Here is a 23,221-nt window from a genome sequence, read left to right on the forward strand (position 1 = left end):
GTTGCTTCGCCTTCTGTGAGCAGGGAATGTGGCCCGATTCGAGTACCGTGGTTCGAGTACCGTGGATGGTGGGGTGATCTTCTTTCTCTTTCACTCTCTTCTCGGCCTATAAACATAGTTTCTTTTGGAATTTTGGGGTTGTTAAAAAGTTTGTTGAAGAGGAGAGTAGAGATTTTTGGCTGTAGGAGGAGTTTAGGAGGAGATTTCTGTGAGAGCATCTTCTTGAGGTGGTTTCTGATTTTGCGGTGCTTTACATTTGCATCAAAGGAAGGTACTTTTATTCACCCCCTTTCGGTTTTCTCTCTGCCGAGCCTTTGAGCATGACCCTGTTGGATGGTACAGCATGCTAGTTTACTTTACTTTCATATATTTTTGAAATATTCGCATGCGAAGGATGAAATGTGAGCATGTGTTAGAAATTTGACTTGGATATTTGCTTAAAGTGGTGGATATATGGCATGTTTTCTGTTTATCATATCATGTTTATGTTGGCAGCGATTTGGATAATTAAAGCATGGCTTTGGAATAATTTATACTCCTCTTGCAAGCATGTTGGGATGTGTATTGTGAAACTTTTCATTTATCTTTTGTTTAGCATGAGATACTGAAGAATTTATTTGGTCTTTCATGCATGCTAGGGGGTTTCGACTTTGGCATCTTAAGACTTGCTCTTGCTTAAAATGAATGCTAAAGAGTTCACTTTACCTTTTATACATATGTGGGGGCTCGGTTTAGCTCCTGCGGCTTTCCCTTACTTGAAATGCATGTTAGGAGGAAATTTATTTAATCTGGAAAGCTTTGTATCTTGTTTTGAGGGCTTGGTTTAGCTCCTCGTAAAGCACCTCCCCTGCTCAAAAATCTGTTGGAATCGTTGTATGCTTGGAATATTTAGACATGCAGGTTGTTCCTTGACTTTGGATGGCTTGATTTTACTTACAGGTGGCTGAAACTTTAATTTCTGTTAAAGCCTGAATTTATATCAATGCTTGGGTCCTGTTTTAGCCTTGTTGAGCTCTGTTTTGGCTTTTGGTTCTTGTTGGGCTCAGTTTTGGCTTGGTTTGGAGTCTCGGCTTTGGCTTGAAATGGCTAGAACTCTATTTTTTTCTTTTTTTTTATGGAAGCCTGGATTTTAATATTGTTAGGTGTGGTTTTGGTGCTTCTTAAACTCGGTTTTGGCTTGTAATGGCTCGGTTTTGGAGTTGTGTGGGCATTCGGCTTTCATTGCAGGAGCATGAGATGTTGACTTTTTGTTGAGGTGTTGAAATTTTCTTTGCTAGTTTTAAGAGGCTCACTTTGGGCTCTTACTGATTTTCGATTTATTTAGAAGTGGCTGGAATTTTAATTTCTATTAAAGTCTGAATTAATATCAATGCTTGGGTCCTGTTTTAGCTTTGATGGGCTCGGTTTTGGCCCCTGCTGGGCTCAGCTTGGCTCTAGTTGGGGGCTCGGTTAGTTTTGTTTAGCCCTTACCCGAGAGGTGGTTTGGAGGTGGTTTTGCTGGCTTTGGTTCCTACTCCTACCCGTGATACCTATTGGAGTTTCTTGAGTTTAATCTACCCCCCTCTTGTTGAGTTTGAATCATTTGAATGATTGTAGATGGATCAAATTTGTTACTTTGAGAGATTGGTGTGAGAGATTGGTGATGTGTTTTATACTCTCCTATGTATATCAAAACTTGTAGGGAATTGATTCGAGTTTGCCTTTGCCGTGAGCCTCACTTGTTGTTTCTCGGGTTTGCCATAGCCGTGAGCCTCCTCTGCTCTTGTGCCTCGAGTTGCCTCAGCTGTGAGCCTCCCCCTTTTGGTCCTTACCCGTGAGGCCCATTGGAGGTCATTGGTGTGATTTGGTCCTACTTGTTAGGCTTGATTGGCTTGACTGTTGTGGATGAATCAAGTTTGGCATCCCAAAAATTATAATCACTTTAGTTATCCTCTTATGTTTGTCAGGGAAGCATAGTAGCCATTGGTGGTTCTTTTGGTCGCCTTAGCCGTGCTCACTCGCTGCCCCTTGGGCTTGGGATGCCTTTGGTCATGAGTCTTGGCAGCTGTCTTCTGCCTTAGCCGTGAGCCCCATTTAGCCCTGTTTCTTGTCTTAGCCGAAGACCTTGGTGGTTGTTTTCTCTTCTCTATTGGCCCCGGCCCTGAGCATTTATTTAGGTTCTGTGGGAAAATTTCATGTTTATTTGATTTACGAGACTTTTTTTTAATTCGAAAGTTGGAGAATTCTGATTTCAGCATGAGTTTGGAAATATCGGTGGTGGTTTCCCCGAGGTCACTTTCTTTTGAAGTTTGCAAGATTTTAAACCTCATTTTGGAAAAGCATTTGGTGGACATGATCAATCCTATGTCTTTGGGGTTTGGGAGAATTAGCGCATACTTGCCCTTTATGTTTGTTAGGAAAGACCTTGGGTCCTACTTTTCCAGGTCTTTTCGATACGAGTTTTGAGAACTGATCAGTTCTCCTTTTCGGTGTTTTAGATGGATCGGTGTCTCCTCTCTCTCACCCCGATTTTGTTCATTTTTTTCCTTGCTTCTTGGTTCGTTCTTTTTTACACTTATGTCCGATGCAAAAGTGTCCACGTATAGCCTTTTGGTATACATGAAACCATCAAACAAGGTCGCAAGTAGTCGTTTTGGGGCGTACGGTGTTGATGATAAAGGCACACCGAAGATAGAGCAGAAAGATGTCATATCCTATAACACCAAGATCCAGGCATTTGATGAACAATAGGATATGGTATCCTTCGCCGACCGTCTAGCAGGAGTTGGCTCGAACCTTCTCAGGTGATTGACAGTCTCATGCCCGACAGTGTAATCGAATCGTGGAAAACGAAAATTTCTAAAAAAAATATATAAATTTTGATAAACCCTTTTCAAGCAAAAACATACTTTCCTACGAAACAAAATTGATAACTCTATTGATAACTCTTTTTCGCATGTTTGTATGCATGTTAAAAAACATAAAACATACTTTAAAGCTAGTTGTCCACCTGACGAATACCTATTTAGGCTGGGAAATAGCCCCTAAGTGAGGTTCAAGACACCCTTCTAGACGAATGACGGGTTCTATACATTCGGGTGACCGAGTAGCCTTCGTGGACCCTTGAGAATAAATATACAGCTGAGTCTAGTCCCATACAAGTGCTTACAGTCCCCCTCACCCGAATTTTTTTTTTGTTTTAACGAAGCTTTGGGACAGTGAACTCGTGTTACTTTTTCTTTCTTTCGGGATGTCCCCAGAATTTTTGAGGATTTTCTTTTACTTGAGTCTTTTTCGTTGATTCTCTCGAGTTTTCTATCATGAGTCGTTGTTACACTCTTCTTCGAATTTCTTGGATGACGTTTTCTTCCGGACTTTGCTTTTGAGATGCATTTAAGCTTACTATACTTAAGGAACATCGAATCTCACGGGCGTACAAGTTTGCTTTATATTTTACAGTACTTTATTTTTCTGTTTCTACTTGCTACTGTTCTTCCTGTACAGCATGTTATATCATTTATGTTTCTACCTGCTACTGTTCTTCCTGTATAGCATGTTATACTATTCATGTTTCTACCTGTTATTGTTCCACATGCATTCTCCTGTTTGTTCCTGCATTACACATTTTATATTATACAGCTTTAAACATGTCTTCTTTTATATAGGACATTTAGAGGACTACAACCATAGGGTCGTTTGATTTGACACCATAACTGGACACCCTAGAAAACTTAAACTCGTCACGTCAGGGAGCATGGAGCTAGCGCGGTGGGCAGCACGACCATCTTCAACAGCAGAACATGTATTCCCCAGCAAAACCATTCCTTTCCTAGAAATTAAACAACAAGTCATAGGATTTCGAGGTTGTTCGCCTAGCGCAACATAAATCATCACTTTATCTGTTAGGTCTTTGCACAGTCAGACGGTGCAATTTAAGCCCTAACTAAATAGGATAGACTGGTAAGCCACCGAGGCTCGCCTCAGGATCCGTGGCCTCCCCTAGTTTCTCTTCATTTGGATTCCTCAACATTGTTCCAGGTTCGAGCATTTCTCCTTTCACACCTCTTCGTCCGATTTCGTTGAAAAATCCTATCCTTTTGACTTCTTTGAAGATAGTATAGTATTCACTGATTTTTATCCAGAGTTTTCTTAGGTGACTTCGGTGATTTAAGATGTAATTAACAATAGGGGTTTGCCCTTATAGGAAGTTTTTCCGAATCCAGCCTAAAATAAACCATATTTAATTATTTTTATTAAATAGGGGAACTTGTCGGCAAATAAAACGATTTCACAGACCAAACGGATGTCATATATTTCTTAGTTTACTTGATCGAGTCTCATCCTCAAGTTTTATGTTTATCCCTCGGGATAGATACAAGATTTGAGGAAGAGCGCTCTTTCATATAAACTGCGAAAAATATGAGGTCAGTTTGATTTCATATTTTTCTAAAATTATAAAATTATATGTATAAGCGAGCGACGGGACTGCACTCCCAGCGACCGACAGCTTCTTACGGGCAAACCCCTAACTTTGACCTTTTAACTTTACCCCCTTTCCACGCTGACATCTAGTCCCCGGCCACCTCTTCTACATTGCAACCACTTGCTATCAAGCTCCCCAGCAGGCCGCCAGTCATCCAGTGTTGTTGTCACCTGCTGTCATCTACCCTCAAACATCATCGTTACTTTCTTACCTTCTGATCTTGTCACCTGCCTCAAGGAAGTCATTTTTGTATTTTGTGCTATTTTTTTCCTTATTTTGCAACATCGTTGTCGTTACTTGTTGTTTACATGTTTGTGGTGTTTTACGTTGAGAGTTTTTCGTTGTCACTTTTGAATTCAAGAATAAAATTTAACGTTCAGTCGTAGTTTGGGTTAACTCTAATATCAGCTGGTATTAGAGCTAACCCAACTCTAGTTCCATCATATGATTTCCTACGATCTGCCCCTATGCAAGCCGCCTTCACCAAGAAAAATTTTCATTCCTACCAACCACCAAACCATGGTCAAATTTGACTTAACCTTTCAAAATCAACAACCCAAAAATAAATTTTCTACGCCTTCTTTAACCTCTCACTCCAAACCCTAGACATGTCACCAGGAAGATACATGCCCGATGACAACTCAGGAAGAGATACAGTGGGAGATCAGCCGACTTCAGCGGAGGCTTGTCGATATCGAGGATGAAACCCAAGAAAAGATTACCCTCGACCGGGATCTGGAGAATCAAAGGGGAGCAAGAGATGAGGATCTTAATCTCTTCCATAAAGAGGACTTCAGTGATGCAGAATACCAACCACGACGCTTTGGAATCCAGTATAAAAGGAGGCTGAGAGAAAAGCTAACATATGGAGAACGAAAGAATCTAAAGATTAAACAAGAGATCCAGTGTCAGTTCCTACAAGCTTACTATAGATAGAAGATTCAGACTCTAGCTTCAAAAGTGAAGAGATCACATCACCGAGCGACCACCACGTCTTATAGGTAGAGCTCAACCTCAGGGTATTACAGTCAGATTACACCTGGAAGAACATCCAAGTTGGCCCCATCAGAGAAAAAGCTGAGTCAGAGGGAAAATAGGTGGAATTAATCCGCATCCCTCAATCTATCACAGTCATGAAGTATTGCAACTGCCACTGATTTGAGCATATTGAATCAGACCGCACAACCAGGGGGGTGATCTGTTTCACTATGCAATGCCTTATTGAAAAATAGACATTGAAGCCTACGAGGACAATAGACATTGCAGCCTACGAGGACACAAAGGAGGACTACTTCCAATTAAGGAGGAAAAGAAGCACATACTTCCAATTGAGCCCATAGGAGAGACTCCAAACAACTTTATGGTGAGTATCCAAGGCAGCCTTGAGTTCAAGAAACTAACGCCCGAGTCAACCTCAAATAAAAGAAATCTAGATCACTCAAATCTATAAACTCATTGCTAAGTTGCCCCTATTGAGAGAGATCCAACACTTCGTAAATGGGCCCCTTTTGTATCATGTCAGAAAAAATTACATTGAATCATTCAGATGTTAAATTCATTTCAGCATTGTACCCATCATTAGATGTCCAGACATTAGGAATGAAACTGAGCCTTAATATTTGTCTTAGGAGCAAGATAGGGAAGGAAATTCTTCAATGGGATCCAAGTCCTACTAGTGAAGAGGAAGAAGAATAGGTTTCTTCTGAGTGGTTGCTAGTGAGAGTGGTGTGGGAGACTACAAATTTCATTCTGCAGTTGATTTCTCCTCACAAATTCATTTATCAGCTACATTTCACTGAGTACAAGAAGTGAAGAAGCAAGTTTCAAACTTAGGGCTCGATAGTTACAATGTGGAAATCTATATCTATATGCAGCTCCAGCTCGGGATGGACCAAAAAAATAATGAATATTTATTTTATCAAGGCATATTGTGGAATGACAACCCCTACAAGATCGACCTGTCAGAAGACTACAATGTTTCAACTACGAACCTTCCAACCAATAAACAAGCCTTCTGGCCTCTCTTCTTGTTGTTGTCTGTACTTCCAATAGCCTCACTGGCCTTCCGGTTCTATTCCTGTTGTCGTCAGGCCTCGCCCAAGGCCTGTCCTTGCTGTCACCAACCCTTCTGATCCAGTTCTTGATGTTGTCAACCCCTCTACGGCCTGTTGCTTCTGCTATCCAGCCCTAGACATCGGTCTCTACTACTGTTCAGCCTCCCCATTGAAGCTTCCTGCAGCTATCCGGCCCCAGCCACCACTCCTCCCATCTACGCTGCAGCCACTTGCTGCCAGTCTCCTCCCAACAAGCCGCGAGCACTTCTACACCATTCAGTGTCGTTGCCACCAGCTGCCATCTACCCTTTAGCACCGCTATCACTTCCTTCCCCTCTGACCTGGCGCCCTACACTTTATGTGCTTTGTGATGTTTTCTTGCATGTTTTATAGCATTGTCGTTGTTACTTTTTGTTTACATGTTTGCGTTGTTTTATGTTGAGAATTCATCGTTGTCATTTTTCAATTCAGCAATGAAATTTATTGTTCAGTCGTGGTTTGGATTAACTCTGGTATCAGGAAGTATCTGTAATAGTTCATGTGTTTGATTTTGAAGAAATCAATAATATTATTGGAAGATAAAAGGAGTACCCACATCAATATCAAGTCTAAAATCCATCTTCTTAGGGTTGGATGCCTAATACATAAAACATCCATTAATAAAAATTAATTTTCAGATTTCATTATGCTTAATTGATCACCAAATTAAAATTGAAGATTGCAAGCTACTACTTTAAATTTTATATAACATTAAAACTATTAATCTTACAAATTAATGAAAAATACATAACTAATCTATAAATTTCCTTTAGACTACTTAAATTATAATTTAATCCCATTATTTAATATTACTAGCTATTAAATCAATATATTTAATATTTTTAATTAATTAATTTAAAAAAAAAATTCTAATGATTGAAAGATTTCTAAAATATAATCTTTGTATGAGTTCAACAAAGTTTATTCATATAATTTTTTATTTACTTTACCTTAATTAATTTGATATTTTCATATTTTCAACTTTTTTAAAAATATCTTAATGAATTTTTTTGTAGTAATTTCAAATTAATAAAATTTTAAATTTCATTGAGACTTTCCTACATCTATACGTATGTGTGTGAGTGTGTTTGTGTGAAATAATTTATATTCTTAATATTTTTAAAATTTTGTATTTTAGCAACTTTTCGGTCTTTAGGACTCGGTCCTTAGACTGACCCTAGTTGTTATTGGGCAATGTGTAATTTTCCGTAGAGTGTCTTATACCCAACACATCTAGGAAAATTCACAAACCTTAAAAGACAACAAAAAACTCTCAAATAACCAGTTAAACAAACACTTGCAACCTTTCAAACAAAAACTTTCACAAAACTAAAAAAATTTAATTAAAAGATGATCCTAGCGGTCATTGGGCAAAGTGTAATTTCCCGCAGGATGTCCCATACACACATACATATATAAATAATTTCTCATTTAGAATCTTTAGAAAATATTTCATCTAACTCAAGTTAAATCTAACATCATAAATTAGATCTAAAATATTAATACATAACCACATAATTAGAATATTAAATCTCACCTTTAAACTTAAGGAAGTGAATATTTGAGCTTTGATGATGAACTCCCTTCTTCACCTGGCAAAAACCTCCTTACACGCACTCGGTCATGCGACTCTCAATCTTTTTTGCCATGTTGATCTCGTCACCCTCAAACACAACTCTCCAATTGCACTCGCTTGCACTAAAAGCTCAAACTTGTCTTGATACTCCAAAACACGCACAAAGCTCACAGACGCCACTCCTGCATCGTTCAGCTTCGTCACCTTTTCACATGGTGATCGTTTGCATTGAGGCACCCGGCTATGCACGAAAGCACGTTGTATGAGTCATCATTATAATAATTGAAATTTAAAAAATAATAATAATAAATATATTGGAAATAAGATGTATTGATTCGAATTAACTATCGAGCGGTTCTATTATAGAGTCGAGAGGGTGCTTTTTTGGTTATTTCATTCGTAGCCTTCAAAAAGTGAGCGAATGAGAAGAAGAGTCAAGGAGAAGAGGGGAGGTCGAGCGACATTGTGCGCTGTGCTTGCTGTAGAGGAAGAGGAAGGGGGAGCCCGTCCGTGCGTGAGGGAAGGGATGAAGGATTTACAATAAGTTTTGAGATTCACTCTCTCTCACACACACCATGTGTGTGTGTGTGTGTGTTGAGGAAGGGGGTGTGTTTTTATTTAATTAATGTTAATAGACATTTTAATTGAATCAGGATTGAAGCAATTTAAATCCCAGAACTTAGAGCGAAAAGAGATGACGCAAAATTCGAGGAAAGAGGAAGAACTGTGGGCGTAAAGTGGAGAGTCGAAGCTTGCAAAACCCTAATTTGCGAGTTAAGATAAGTTTTTGTGTTAGAGTTGCTTATTGTAATTTTATATACATTACATTGATATATATTAAATATGTTAATATGAAATATGTTAATTGAGGACTCGAAGGCAAGCAAGAAAACTTTGTTTGCGAGTAAGGGATAAGATTGATCTGAAAACCTATAATGTGTATGTGAAGGTCTATATTATTATTAGAATTAATATAATTAGTTAAATTGATGTTATTAAAAAAAATTATTAGGAAATGAGGAAAAAGGCTTTCAGATTTGAGATTGGTAAAAAAATTGATGATATAGTGTAGTAAATATATAATTATTGAAGAGTTATTTTAAGACTTAAAGTTTTATTTATAAATAACTATATTATTGGTTCTTATACCAGATTTCATAATATGAGGCATATTGTGAATGAATGAATTGCTAAAATTGAAAAGGGAAAATTATGATTTCAATGATCTTAAATGAAAGAGATTAAAAGAAATGTAAAGGTCTAATTCATATGGGATTACTCTCAGATGAGACTGACGGAGGATACAATGTTTCCGCATGATAAAAAAATTTCTAACAATGTGCCTCAGGTATAAATTTTTTAGGGTACCAACGAATATAATTTTGAAGATACATTCGAGTATGATGGTAATTCAATATGACTCTTAAAGAGATTAAAAGGATAAATGTTTAAATTCAAGCGGGAATGCATACATTTAAAATGAAAGTTTATAGTTTTATAAAATAATAATCTGCATTTTCTTTTGGTCATTCATACATAGCATTTGCATAAAAATTTAAAATACATTAAGATTATTATTGCTCACTAAGTCGTGAACTTACTGTTGACTTGTTCTTTTCAGGGAAAGAAAAACTATAGATTGATATCTCTAGCATAAAAAACTTAGTTTATAGAAGGAGAACTATAGCTGATAAGTATATCATGTTCTGATGTTATTATACTTTCTTTTTCCATTATTTTGTTTAGAGTAGTGATATACAGTTATATGTTGGTTTGGGATGTTGTCAACAGCTATGTTGTTACTTTTGGATATTTTGATTTTTGTATCGTATACTTGTGGTTTCTTAGTAGCTCTTTATAATTTTTTAATGAAGAACATTACTAATTCACCCCCAAATTTCCAATTCTAAATGTCAAAATATGCATTAATCATGATAATATATGCTGAATAAATTTCGTAAAGTACATCTCAAACAAAAGCCATAGATAACCAAAGCATACAAATGCAAATGTAATTATCAATAAGAAAAAGTTGAACCTTCTGTAAATTTAGTCCAGATGCAGACTGTGGCAACAGTTGGTTGGCTGCATCAGATAATTTGGAGTGTACCTGTGAGACATGTTTTAAACTAAACGCATAGAAATAGCCTTACGTAGTTTAGAGAGGCAACATGTCACCATTCTTACAGAAAACTGATCAAATAAAAAAAGAAAAGAAGGCATACATCGGTCCAGAGCTTAAGTGGTGCATTGGCTGTGATATCCAATGCCTTATCATGATGCATATGATCTGCTGGCAGAATCGAAAAATCAGTTATGACTTCAGGTACAGTAACTGGACAGTTCTGCATCATGTAACCTTCACTATAGCCAGCAATCTGAGTGTGAGATTTTTGCTCATTTTCTATTTCTCCAATAACCGCAACATCATTGCCAAAATATGTCTCCTGTTGAGAAACTCTATTTTGATGTTGCAGGCCATTAAAATAGGATACGGTGGCTTGAGATTTTTTGGGATCCATTTTATTAAAACAATGATTGTCAGAAAATTGAACAATCTTCGCAGCTGAAGACTGCAAATAAGAACAAGCTTAGAAAGGTTAGAGCATATCATAAGAATGCCAAAATACCCAATAACAACCAAATTCATGACAAAGAAAACACAAGAGAAACATAATTGATTGGGTTACAAATTCAGTAACCTCAAATGATTTGCTAAATGTTGTATTGGCACCCAAAACTTCTCCAGATGCTTCGTAAAGATCAACCATTGGTCTTTCAAAGACTTTCTTTGGCCGGTTGGCAGAATTTTCATTAATTTTTTTGCTGAAGTATGAGCCTCCAACTGAGAAGTTTTTCATTTCTATTCCAGTTTTTTCATGATGCACCAAAGTACCGAGACTCTCAGATATTTTCAGTTTTTCTCCATCGCTCACCTTTTCAACTGGATGACTTACAAGGGAAGTGGTAGGCTGCAAAATCTTGTGTTCATGCATGTCTCTTAAACGAGATATTTCATCAGCTTCTGAAGTGACAAAACCTTCCAAAGAAACAGCTGATTTGTCTTTATTTGCTAAAGCATCATTGCTTGATATGTCCTTATTGGATTCTTTCAGATCAGCTTCTCTTTGGCCTGATGAAAAAGCACATGGACCAATGGTATGCGGTAGCTTAGGAGAACTATGACAGAAAAATTCTACACATTTTTCCGATTTGCCTTTCTCAACACTCTCCGAAAAAGCTACATTTTTCTCAAGTTGTGTCAAATAACTACAATTCCTAGAACAATCCAGATCCTTTACAATGTGCAAACCTTCCAGTGGTTTAGCAGCCGTTACTTCGTTAGCATCTATATTCACATCAGAGTTCCCAGCATGTTTCAAATGTAGACCATCATTAATTTCATTCAGACTGCCCTGAAGATTAGTAATAAAAATATCCTTCATTAATGGAGCAGCTTCACAATCAGTTTGCATTTTTGACTTAAATCTCGATCTAGTTAAACTAGACTTAATAGCAGAAATTCTTTCTCCATGATCTCTGAGTTCCATTTTTAGAGAAGCGGAGAGGTCTCTAGAAGAACTATGCAGTGATTCACTTCGGGGTATAACAGAACGATATTGTAGCTGCCTTTGTTTGTCCTGGTAAGAGGATATAGATCCTTTTAAAGTAGAAAACTGGAATGCTTTAACAACATTATTAGGGGTCTCCATACTGATGTCCATACTTTCCAAGACAGCATTTTTATCCAGTATTGTCGGATTACAAATATTCCCAGAACAATTAAGATCCCTGATGATGCCCATACCTTCAGTATGTTTAGCACAATTTACTTCGGTAGCACCCAGATTCACAGACGAGCTGTCTGCATGTTTCATGTTACGATCATAACAATAAGCAATTGAAGCACTCTGCTGAAGAACAGTGGCAAAAGAACCTTACCTAATGGTATTGGGCCATACTCAGACTGCATCCTTGATTTAATATTTGATATAGTTGTTTGATTTTTATATGCAGACATTTTTTCACCATGTTCCATGAGTTCCCTTCTCAGAGAAGCAGATTGCCGTCTAATTGCATCATGCATCAATTCACCTAGAAAAAAAAAACAAAAAAATTTAGTGGCCCGTCCTTAAAGAAAAATGGAATGCTTTAACAGCATTATAAGGGGACTACATACAAAACATAAGTTTTTCTTTAGCACAAATGGAAAAAAATTTACTTGAAGGTTGAACGGTCCGACTAATAATGCGCTGCCGCTCCTGGCAGTGTGAAGAGGACATCATTTCTTGGAGGGCAGAAGAACAGAATGATTTAGTAGCATTCTCAGGTGTACAAACTATACTTACAGGCTTTAACTTTTCTTCGGCATCACCTGATATTGATTGAAAAGACGAACTGGAGTCAATGAATGAATCTTGATAGCTTTTGCCTTCCCTTCTTATACTACTAAAAAGATCTTCATGAACATGGCAAGCTTGCCCATTCAAATCATTCTGAAATTCTCCGTGTGAGGGAGAAAGCAGCTTAGAGTTCTGACCATTGTTGACGATAAGATTGGAATGAGCTAGATCATGGCCTTTTCCAGGAGAAAGCATTTCCTGAATGTAAAATAGCTCAAAAAAAGTAACTTAGTCAATCACTTGAAGGGTTGAGTTTGGAACAAAGATCGAAAATCGCTCAAAATCTGACCAATTTTTTGGATCAGAATGGCATTAAATCAAAGTCAATAAACCAGTCATTGATAGGATAGAGCTTGCATTGAGCCAAACCTTGATCGAATCTAACAAGCTCAAGATCAAACAAAATATATAGCCTAAGAATTTATCATGTGAGATCGAAAATAGATTGAGATTGCACTGGTTTTTGGCACAGATGGAAGTTAATGTTGACATGTTTGTCTCTAGAGCGTCAAACTTGATTCATGGGGCAGGTTTGAATCTGACCCGAAATTGAGCCCAAAATTATTTGACCTGAGCTTGACCCAAATAGTAAATTGGTTGAAAAGTTGAACCCGAATTCAACACGCTTTCAACCACTAACCCGAGCCAAACCAAAATCACTTGTTTGATATATGCATAACAATTATTTGAGTCAATTTCAAGTCAAGTTTGGATAAATTTCATGTTGAATTAAATGTGTTGGTGTTGGGATTTTGTACACAAATCTGACCCAAAACTTAAGCATGCCAACTTGAACCTAAATTTTTCGAGTCGAGTTGGTTTGTGGAGTCAATTTTTTACACCCATATCTGGCTCATACAAAGATCAGATCAAGGCAACCAGTGTTCAAGGCTTAATCAAATCAAGATCAGATTGAATAATTTCAAGCCAACCATAAACAAAGTTGAATCGCCTTGAGATTAAATTGTTAACAGTGTTAATCACTTGGAAAGCATACAAAATGGAAACAAAAGTTGATAATCAAGCTCAATTAACAACATAAAACAAACATGACAAAATACAAATAAGATGCATAGCAATCCAAATTTAAATGCTGGAACAAAATATAACATATCAGGAAAAAACATTATCTAGCCAAACATACAATGTAGTATGGTTGATTGAAGGATAAAAAAATTACAAGGTTGGTCACAAGCAACTGCGATATTTATTTAAAAGAAGAAAATTTAAGGAGATTAAAAGATTACGTAAGCTGAAGAATTTATTTTTCATTACCAAGAACCAAAGATAATCAACAGCTAAATAAAATCAAATTAGTCCTCATGAAAAAGATTTAAAAAGGTGCTCACTGCCTCATCATAAGGCGACTAATAAGCCCATCGAGGCTTAATTCCTTGAGGCTATATGCCTAAAATGCATAAAATTTAAAGCCTAAAATTAACATCCAATTGGAAAAAGGACTTCGGTACCCATGCTAATATTCTGGAACGCAAGAGCTCCTGCACCCTCAAAGCCCTATTTTTTGGAGTAAAAATAAGCTCAAGGGCCTCAACTCCACTACGATTTTGGTTGACCGCGAAATTGATGAACATCAGACCCAGGATTGCTCTCCGGCTGCTCAGTCATGATGCTGAGATGTCACTAAGAGTGAAGATTCATGAGCTCAACATCACGTTGGCTAGAATCAATGCTTGGTGGAAGCAGCGGGCCAAAGTCAAATGGCTTAATGATGGTGATTACAATATCAGTTTCTTCCACACTGTTACTTCATCCCAAGTTAGATCTAACCAGATCAAAGTTATTAAGCCTGAGGATGGTTCTCGTGCTGAGGATATGAAAACTATTAAATCCAGCTTCCTGAATTTCTTCCAGAACAAATAGAAGGCTAGCAGTATTCAGTTGGAGAATTGGCCTACTTTCGGTGAATTGAAATGCATCAGCCACCTCGAAGCTTGCATGCTTGAGGGTGACATCAAGGTGGAAGAAATCGTGGCACCTATTAAAAGCATGGGTTTCAATTGCACTCCGGGGAAGGACAGTTTAACGGCTTCAATTTATAAGCATTTCTGGGAGATTGTTGGAGGGGATGTCACTCGTGCCATTTATGATTTCTTTGAGGAAGGGATTATGCCGATTCAGTGGAAAGTAACACTTGTTACTCTTATACCAAAAAAGGATAACGCGGAAAATAACGATCATTACTCAAAAAAATTCAATATTAAAGAATTTCATTGTAATGTTTATGAACAATCAAAGTACAACAATATCATATCTTCAATAAGTAATACAATTCATTCTTCTCTCATTTAGTGACATCCGAGAATCACCCTTTTTGTTAATATCAATGAGGTTCAAGAGTTTCTTTTATTGATGATAATACCCATTTGTCATGACTGTTTTTCCTAAAAGCCTAAAGTAATATAAGTAGCATTTTTCGTACCTTTTTCAACATAATTAAAAATCAGTTAGGCGTTAAAATTAAAAGAGTCAAATCCAATATGCAAAAACTATTTAACTAATCTTTCTCCTCATACTTCCAATAAAAAAAAATAATACAAGACTTCTCTTGTGCATATTCACCCAATAAATTGACATGGCTGAACAAAAGAACCACCTAATTGCTACCACAAGGGGTATCCTTTTTCCAAAAAAAAAAAAAAAATAAAAACAATATTAAGGAGAAACAGTTTTAACAACTGCTCACACCATAAACCGATTAACTAAAAATGATCTTGAATAGAAGATTTTGACACAACTCCCTAACAAACTCTTTCTCCATTTCAACATCTTGAGCACTCTTGTTCTCGAATTATTTCAAACTATTGCCTTTGTTTATACACATTCACAATATAGAAAAGAAAAACTTAATTTTCAAATATTTAAATTTATTTTTAGTGGCTATTCTCCCCGACAAAAAAAAAAAAAAAAAAAAAAAGAATTTTCACGTCTTTTTTTTCCCCGGAAAAAACCGCCAAAAAAAAAAAAAAAAAAGAAAAGGATTATCACGTCGTTACTTACCCTGGAAAAGAATATGATTCACAAAAAAATTTTTTTCTCCTATATTGACATTCACTCTATTCCAAAATCAAACTCCCACCCATATCGAGCCTATACCAATATCTCTTCCTACTTAATTTACAAGTTTACCCAAGAAGAAAGGCATTTAAATTTAGGCAAATCCAATAAACCAAATCAATATTTGCACTAAATCCACCAACGATGAAAGTTTGAAAAACTTCCGCTAAACATCTCATACACATATTTTTGTCTTGCAAAAAATTTTCTCAAAACCACCAATCATTTCTTACTAGCTTACATACAATTTAAATCCCTAAAAACAATTGTTGAGTCGTAAAATAATATGAATTGGAATAAGATAATGAGAGAAGTAAATGAAAATTTTTAAGAAAATTAAGCACCAATAAAATTATCAAAAAAACGAAAATCAGAGCAAAAGGGATCTTTATTGTAAAATACAAATGAGATAATTCACTGGAAAGAAATAAAGCCATATTAGTGGCCAATAACTACATCCACACATGGGGGATTAAAAATTTCAGCAAAATAGTCTTAGAGTTCTCATATCTTTGGAAACTAATAGAGTTCGAAAAATTAAATATGAATAACTCTGCTTACATGATAACATAGAAGGGAAAGTATATATGCAGGTAACGTTGGGATTTAACTCAAATATAGAACAAAAATTAAGTATTGTATGGGTTGAAGAGTTCTCCAAGAGTTTTATTCAAAAGGTTTGTCAAGATACTGTTTAAAACAAAATACAAATAAAATTAAATAGACCATAACACATGGCTTCAAGAGAAGTCTCCTCAATAATGATTTATGTTGACTACATTATCATGATAAGTATTGACCTAGAGGGAATGGAGAACTAAATAAAAGGATGCTCCAAAAATTAAAGCAAAAAATTACATAATAGAGTTGTTGAAGAAATGGGTAAGTTAAAATGTAAACATGTCAAAAAAGTTCCATAGAATTTTGACAAAAACTGTAGATGGTAGAGATGACATAAGTTGAAAAAAAACCTCATAGCAAAGAGTGGCAAAAAAACTAATATGTTTATTACATATTATACGTGACACTATCTAAATTGTTTGCGTGATGAGTCAATTCAAGTACTGTCTTAAACTGGTGTTTGGCTACCTAGAAGATTTAGATTATGTAGAATTTAGTAAATCTGGTAAATTCTGATTTATCAAATCCAAATGTTGTAAATCTAGAATAGTGTTTGGTTCAATTTAAGGCTAAATCCATTATATTCATACATAAAAGATCAACCAGGTCGACCCACTTTAGTTCTGGCTCTGCCTCTAGTTCTCGGAAAGGAACCAGCTAACAGATTGGTGAGGTGTGTACCATTTGCCCGAAGTAACCAGAGTATCATCCATTAGATTTCTTAGCTCAAGTAGATCTTCATTCTTCTTTTTCCTCCTGGAAGTGTAGACCTGTCATTCCTCATCCGGAGGTTGTTGCTCATTCGGATGAGGTGGTAGTGCTGCAGTAGAAGATTGCCAACAGTTGTGCCCAAAAGTGTATGTGAGGAAAGAGTTGTCGTCTCTACCGCCGATACTTCCAAAAGAGCTGCAAGGTTCTCCTGATCCTCAGTCCTTGTAGGTAGGGGTCCTTCATTATTATTTTCAATAGGGTTTAAAATTGTAGGTTGCTCAGCAGGGCCATCCAGCTTCTCATCTCTAGCAGAAATAGTATTTTCAAGGGGAGGGTTCACAGGAGCAATAGAATCACACGATGTTGTTGCACATAAAATTCCACAATATTTGAAGAGAACGTCGAACAAAGAAAAAATAATTAAAAAAAGTGAGAATTTGGCTATCAAAGCATACACAAATGCATATGATATGGTTCTAAGGTTGACACAAGGTCAAATTCAAAATATTACACATTCTTAGAAGGCAACCTCGTGAATAGGATAAGTAAAGAATAAAACGCAAAAACAACAATGAATGTAAAAGCAAAAAACATTGCATTTCAAAGAATTGCTATGGAATAAAAATTTTTATAGAAGATTTAAAGGTTAAATAAAAAAATCCTATGAGGCTCAATTTAGATAACAAGTCAAAAATTAAAACTGCACATAATCCCAAGTAAATTGGAATGGACAGGCACTTCATAAAGAAAAAAGTTGCTAGTGGTTTAATTTATACTTTCATTAAAACCTGAAGTAAACTCTTTAATGCATTTTTCACCAAAGATAATAATGGACAATCTTTCCGATCTCATCAATCAAGTTTGGAAGGTATGCATTATTTCATTCGTTTGAAGGAGGAGGGAGGTGGGGGTGAACATCTACATAATTTTCTTTAATTAAGATCCACACTCACTAAGGGCCCGTTTGGGGCAGCTTATTGGGAGTGGTGGCATTTTGAAAACGTCGCCGTTCCATTTGAATAGTGCGTTCGCTGGTACGTTTTCTTACCACTGCGTTTTAATATCGCTAATTCCTTAATAGTTCAGCAATCCGGGCTGGAGCTCCGTTCAGCGTATGCTTCTCGCGTTTAGGTTAATATTTCCTGTGGTGCCCTTCCCTTGTCTCCCTCGCCCTCGTCCCTTCCCGCCTCGCCCTTAACCTTCCTTTACGAGGCGGTGGTCCTTCACTAACGGAGAGATCGGCGCATATGAGGTATAATTTTTTGATCTCTTCTCGCCCTTCCCGTCTCTCCCTCGTCCTCGCCCTTCCCGTCTCTCCCTCGCCCTCGCCTTTGATACAGTTATGAAAGCCTTCGATATAGTTATGAAAATAGTCACATTTTCTTGTTCAACAGAATGGAGAGAATTGGTTTTTCCTTTATGTTCATAAAATGAAGAGATTTGGCTTTTCCTTTATGAAATCTTGTATGACTTTCTTATTTTTCGGAAAGCTCACATCAATAATGTGGGAAGAAATTGATATATCTTTACCTGTTGTTTGGAGAAGTTATGGTTTAACATATTTTACATACATAACACAATTTTTGCATTGATACCATCTTACCTTTGCTTGGAAAAGTATTTTTCACATTTTAAAAGTTAAAATGGTGAAATTTTCTATGTGATGTGCAAAATTTGGATGATATAAATGTAATAAAAAACAAATTTTAGGTGTTAGATACGTAAATAGATAGGGATTGGCTGGTAACTATCTAAATGCCATTTTATTTTTATTTTAGCCTCCTTAAATGTTTTCTTTACAGTCATATGAATGACTGTTTATCACTATGTACAACTCATATGACTGTTTATAACTATGTACAACTTTATCAGCTTTTAAAGAGATAAACAAAGCAAAATTCATGCTTTCTTGAGCTTGTGATCACATAAGAAAGCAATATTGTTAATTGTTAGAGGAGAAGGCTTTTCTGGGATGGTTTGATTAGCTGCAGTTTTGATTAAAGTTGTGAAATAGCTGCAGCATTTTTTGGTTTGAAGGCTTTTAATTGACAAGTTTTACATGTATTGAGGGCTTTTAATTGATGCATCTGTCCAATATGAGTAAATTGTGGATTACTTTGAAGCTAAAAATGAAGTTTTTTTTTGGCAGGTGATGCCATTAGTATGAGCCTTGAATTTTTTTTGGTCGGTGATGTCTGCATTATTCTGACAGATTACTTTGAAGCTAAAAATGAAAGCTTCTAATTGCTGCAGCTTGTCATTTCTTGTGTTCTCCATGGAAATGTGTTATGTTTTCTCATGTAACCATTAGTATAAGCAGAATTCCCGCTTTCATGCTTGCTGAATACCGATCATGTTGCATCCATTCGATGATTATTGCTTTTAAGGCACAACTGTTGGGATTTCCTTTACAATATTGTTATGACTCTTGCTCCATATTTTTTGTCCCTTGAAACTAAAATGCAGCTTTAGCGATATTACTGTTTGATCTCCAGTTTGGTCTCCTAATGGCTTCGTATATGCTTGCTTCATAAATACAAACTTGGGAGTAGTTTGGTTGGCATTTGAGGGCATTGTAGTGCTATGTAAGAATTATAGTGAAATGTGAGATATGAGAGCATTATAGTGCTATGAGAATTATAGTGGAAATCTGTTTTTCGGTTCATAGATATGTATTCTTTCATGTTGTGCCTAATAAAATTTTTGTGGGTTTCTATCTGTGGATGTAGGTCACTGACCGAACCACATAAATCTCTTATTCACTTGTTTTTTTTTTTAATTGAAGTATTGTGGAAATGAATGTTGGATGTCAATGTTTATTTACAATTTGTTATTTTTTTTAAATTTCATAGGATAGAGAATTTTTTATTACACTTTTAGATAATACTTTCATTTTCTCCCTAAAGTTCAATGTCTAAGGTGAATGAAGAGGGTCCTTCTGCAATGTGGGATAAAGATGTTACAAATATTTTTTGGAATACATGGAACTGGGGAACAGACCAACCACGCATTTCAATAAGAAAGGTTGGAAAAATATTGCTAAGAGATTCAAAGCATTGACTGGAAGAGATTACGACAGACTTAAATTCAAAAACAAATGGGACCAATTGAAGAATGAATGGAAAATATGGAAGGAGCTGAAACATACAGATCTGCCGGATTGGGTTGGGATCCCGTTAAACGAACTATCGATGCTCCAGATGAATGGTGGGCAGAAAGATTGGAGGTAATAAATACAAACTTCTTTTGTTAATTTCATTATTTTTTCCGTTAATGCTTAAACACATCTAATAAATGTCTTATGTTTTAGGTAATGTCAACTGCCAAAAAATATAGCCAGTGCGGAATTGAGCCAGAGTTCGAGGAAAAACTGGACATAATGTTTAGGGGGGTTGTGGCGACTAGAAAGAATTCATTTAACCCAAGTGAATCTGGATTTTCAGGAATACCAGATGAATTGCCACCTGAATAGGTAATAGTTGATGAAGAAGGGCCTAGTATTAACCAAAAAGAGATGGGAGAGTCTAGTTCCATGTCGAAAAGGCATAGGCTTGCCAGGAGGAAGAAAGAGACGGATGGTTTCGTCAAAAGCACATTTCATGAACTAGTTGCTGCTTTTTCAGCTCCACCTCCCCCAGACAGCACCATCTGGGACTACGTTGTCATTTTAGACATTATTCCAAAAGTAGTTTTGATATGCACTTTCAGGCAAAATCTGTTAAAAAACTTGAGGTCCTACTCATCGGCAAATGTTCATGGCCATACGACCCGAGCTGCGCTATGAATATTTACGTGTTTTAGTAGACGAATGAGATTGTTTTGTATTTCATTTCCTGATGCTTTGAATTTCATTTGATGTACTACATTTCCTGATGCTTGGACTTTCAGTTTATGTACTTCATTTATTGATGTTTTGTATTTCATTTATGGCATTTTCCAGATGCTTTCTTCACTAGATGCATTTCATTTATGTCATTTTCTGCTAGATTATTTCATCCTAATGAATTTATAACTTCAGGATGAATCTACAACAAGAACGTCGTAAAAGAATGGCATAGGTTGCAGCAATAGCAATATTATTGTTGGAATATTACCGCTCCAGCACTAGAAGGATACCATGCATGGCGTCCTCATATGTTGGGGACAAATGGGTGGGTGAGATGCCTGCTGGACATCCAATAAGGTTCAGTAACATTTTTCGAATGAGTGCACCCATTTTTATGGATCTACTACGTGACTTATGTTGTAACCACGACCTCCAAGGTTCTTCTAGAACGACCACGAGAGAGGGCTTGGCTATAACATTATATATGGCTATAACTCTTGGCTATAACATTATATATTCTCTCACAGAATGAATTGGTTAGAGGAGCTATAGAGCGATTTCAGCATTCCTCAAAAACAATTAGTCGATACTTCTATAAAGGTATACAAGAACTTGTGAGCTTAGCAACGCAAAACATTAAGTCATCTAATTCATCGTTCGCAACTATTCCTAAACAAATTGCAAATGATCCCCATTACATGTCGTATTTCAAAGTAAGTTTGATTAGTTTGTTACTTTTACTTCAGTACCTGTGGAATTGCTAACTATGAGTTACAGAACTGCATTGGAGCAATCGATGGTACGCAATGGTACGCATGCATGTGGATGCCCGACTACCAAGTCATGAAAGGATCGCGTTATTGGTCGGAGTGGTAAAGCTACCTAAAATGTGATGGCAGTCTGTAACTTCAACATGTAATCGCGGGGTGGGAAGGAAGTGTACATGACAGTCGTCTTTTTTCCTATGCAACTAGGAATAGAACACAGTGTTTTCCTCACCCACCTCCAGGTTTGTTCATCTTAATTAAACATCTTGTTAATTACATCAATTATTTTTAATTAATATTGTCTTTCATAACATGAAAGTATTATTTGGTAGATGTTGGGTATTTGATGCTAAGAGGCTATTTGAAGCCCTATCCAGACACTAGATATCATATTCCTGATTTTGAGCGAGCAAGTGGCACGATTCTTGAAAAAAAGAAATGTTTAACAAACGACACTCTTCTTTACAAGGGGTTATTGAAAGAACATTTGGAGTGTGGAAGAAGAAATGAGTTATCCTACGTGATATGCCCTCGTATTCATTTCCCAAACAAGTGCATATTATGGTGGCCACTATGGCACTTCACAACTTCATCCGACGACAACTCTCTCATTCAAATATGGACTTCAATATTGCTGATGATGATCCAATTATTGACTCCCTAGAACCTTCAGGATTTCTAGCTGATAATGAGATCGAGTCTACTCGAGTCTACTGAATATGATATGAACCTCAGGACGGTGAGGGTGCAGCCGAGATGGCTGCTCTGAGGGAGTCTACAGCGGATGCTACATATGGCAGTTAATCCAACAAGTCTTTCTTTTCTTCGTATATATGTAGATCAATTTTTATGTGTATTTTATTTTTTTGAGTTAAGTTTTGACATTCGTTTTTTTTTCGCAGTTATACAAATATGTCTTCTAGGATATCAGTTACAGACAGAGGGATTTTTTGTTATTGTGGACTAACTGGACTACCATCTTTGTTGCTTACGTCACGTCAGTCTCATAGCTTTGAGAGACAGTTCTACGGTTATGTCAATGATGTTTCAGCTCGTTGCGGTTTCTTCCGGTGGGTTGGCAATCCCACATATTACACTGGCAGCAGTCATGGGAATTCGATGTTTTCCCAGGTTGATAGTGTAGATGAGAACAGTCGTTGGCAGAGTTTCAAATTAAATATTTTAATATTTCTCATTTTATTTATATTTATCTTTGTATTTTTTTTATTTTTTCTGGTACTCACGAGAGTGTGAGAACTGTATGTCATCTTTTGGAACTAATTTGTGATAATTGTATGTTTCTGCACTATATGTTTTTGCACTACCAATAAGTTATTCTGAATAAGTTGTCCCAAACAGTTTTATCAGATAGGGGCAGAAATGTCATTAGGGGCAGAAATGTCATTTAACTCTTAGGGTCTGTTTGGCGCAGCTGTTGATTATTTATAATCTGCTGATAAGCAGATTATTTTGATAATCTGCAGATTATCAAAATAATCTGCTTATCAGCAGATTATAAATAATCAACAGCTGCGCCAAACAGACCCTAAGACATGCCCTCTTTACACCCTCTTATGTTGCAAACATATGGATCTGAAGAACCTCTACTGCATACTCATCAATCATTGAACTATTATAATTATTCTATAACAAGTTTTCTGCCTACTTATCAACTCATAGAATATTA

The 23,221-nt window shown here is 36.5% G+C and overlaps 1 protein-coding gene across 1 annotated transcript in view; it reads right to left on the reverse strand.

Annotated features, from left to right (window-relative positions):
• The window catches only part of LOC110038514, a 78,933-nt gene that overhangs the window by 37,201 nt on the left and 18,511 nt on the right, over positions 1–23,221 (reverse strand). The window contains exons 3-8 of the mRNA XM_020743376.1: positions 12,481–12,732; positions 12,354–12,393; positions 12,074–12,226; positions 10,834–11,996; positions 10,357–10,704; positions 10,170–10,241 (exon numbers count right to left, since the gene is read on the reverse strand). Of these exons, the coding sequence (XP_020599035.1) occupies positions 10,170–10,241; positions 10,357–10,704; positions 10,834–11,996; positions 12,074–12,226; positions 12,354–12,393; positions 12,481–12,732 (2,028 nt within the window). The remainder of the gene's footprint in view (positions 1–10,169; positions 10,242–10,356; positions 10,705–10,833; positions 11,997–12,073; positions 12,227–12,353; positions 12,394–12,480; positions 12,733–23,221) is intronic.

This window comes from Phalaenopsis equestris, unplaced genomic scaffold (assembly GCF_001263595.1).
Source record: "Phalaenopsis equestris unplaced genomic scaffold, ASM126359v1 Scaffold233005, whole genome shotgun sequence".
NCBI classification, from domain to species: Eukaryota; Viridiplantae; Streptophyta; class Magnoliopsida; order Asparagales; family Orchidaceae; genus Phalaenopsis; species Phalaenopsis equestris.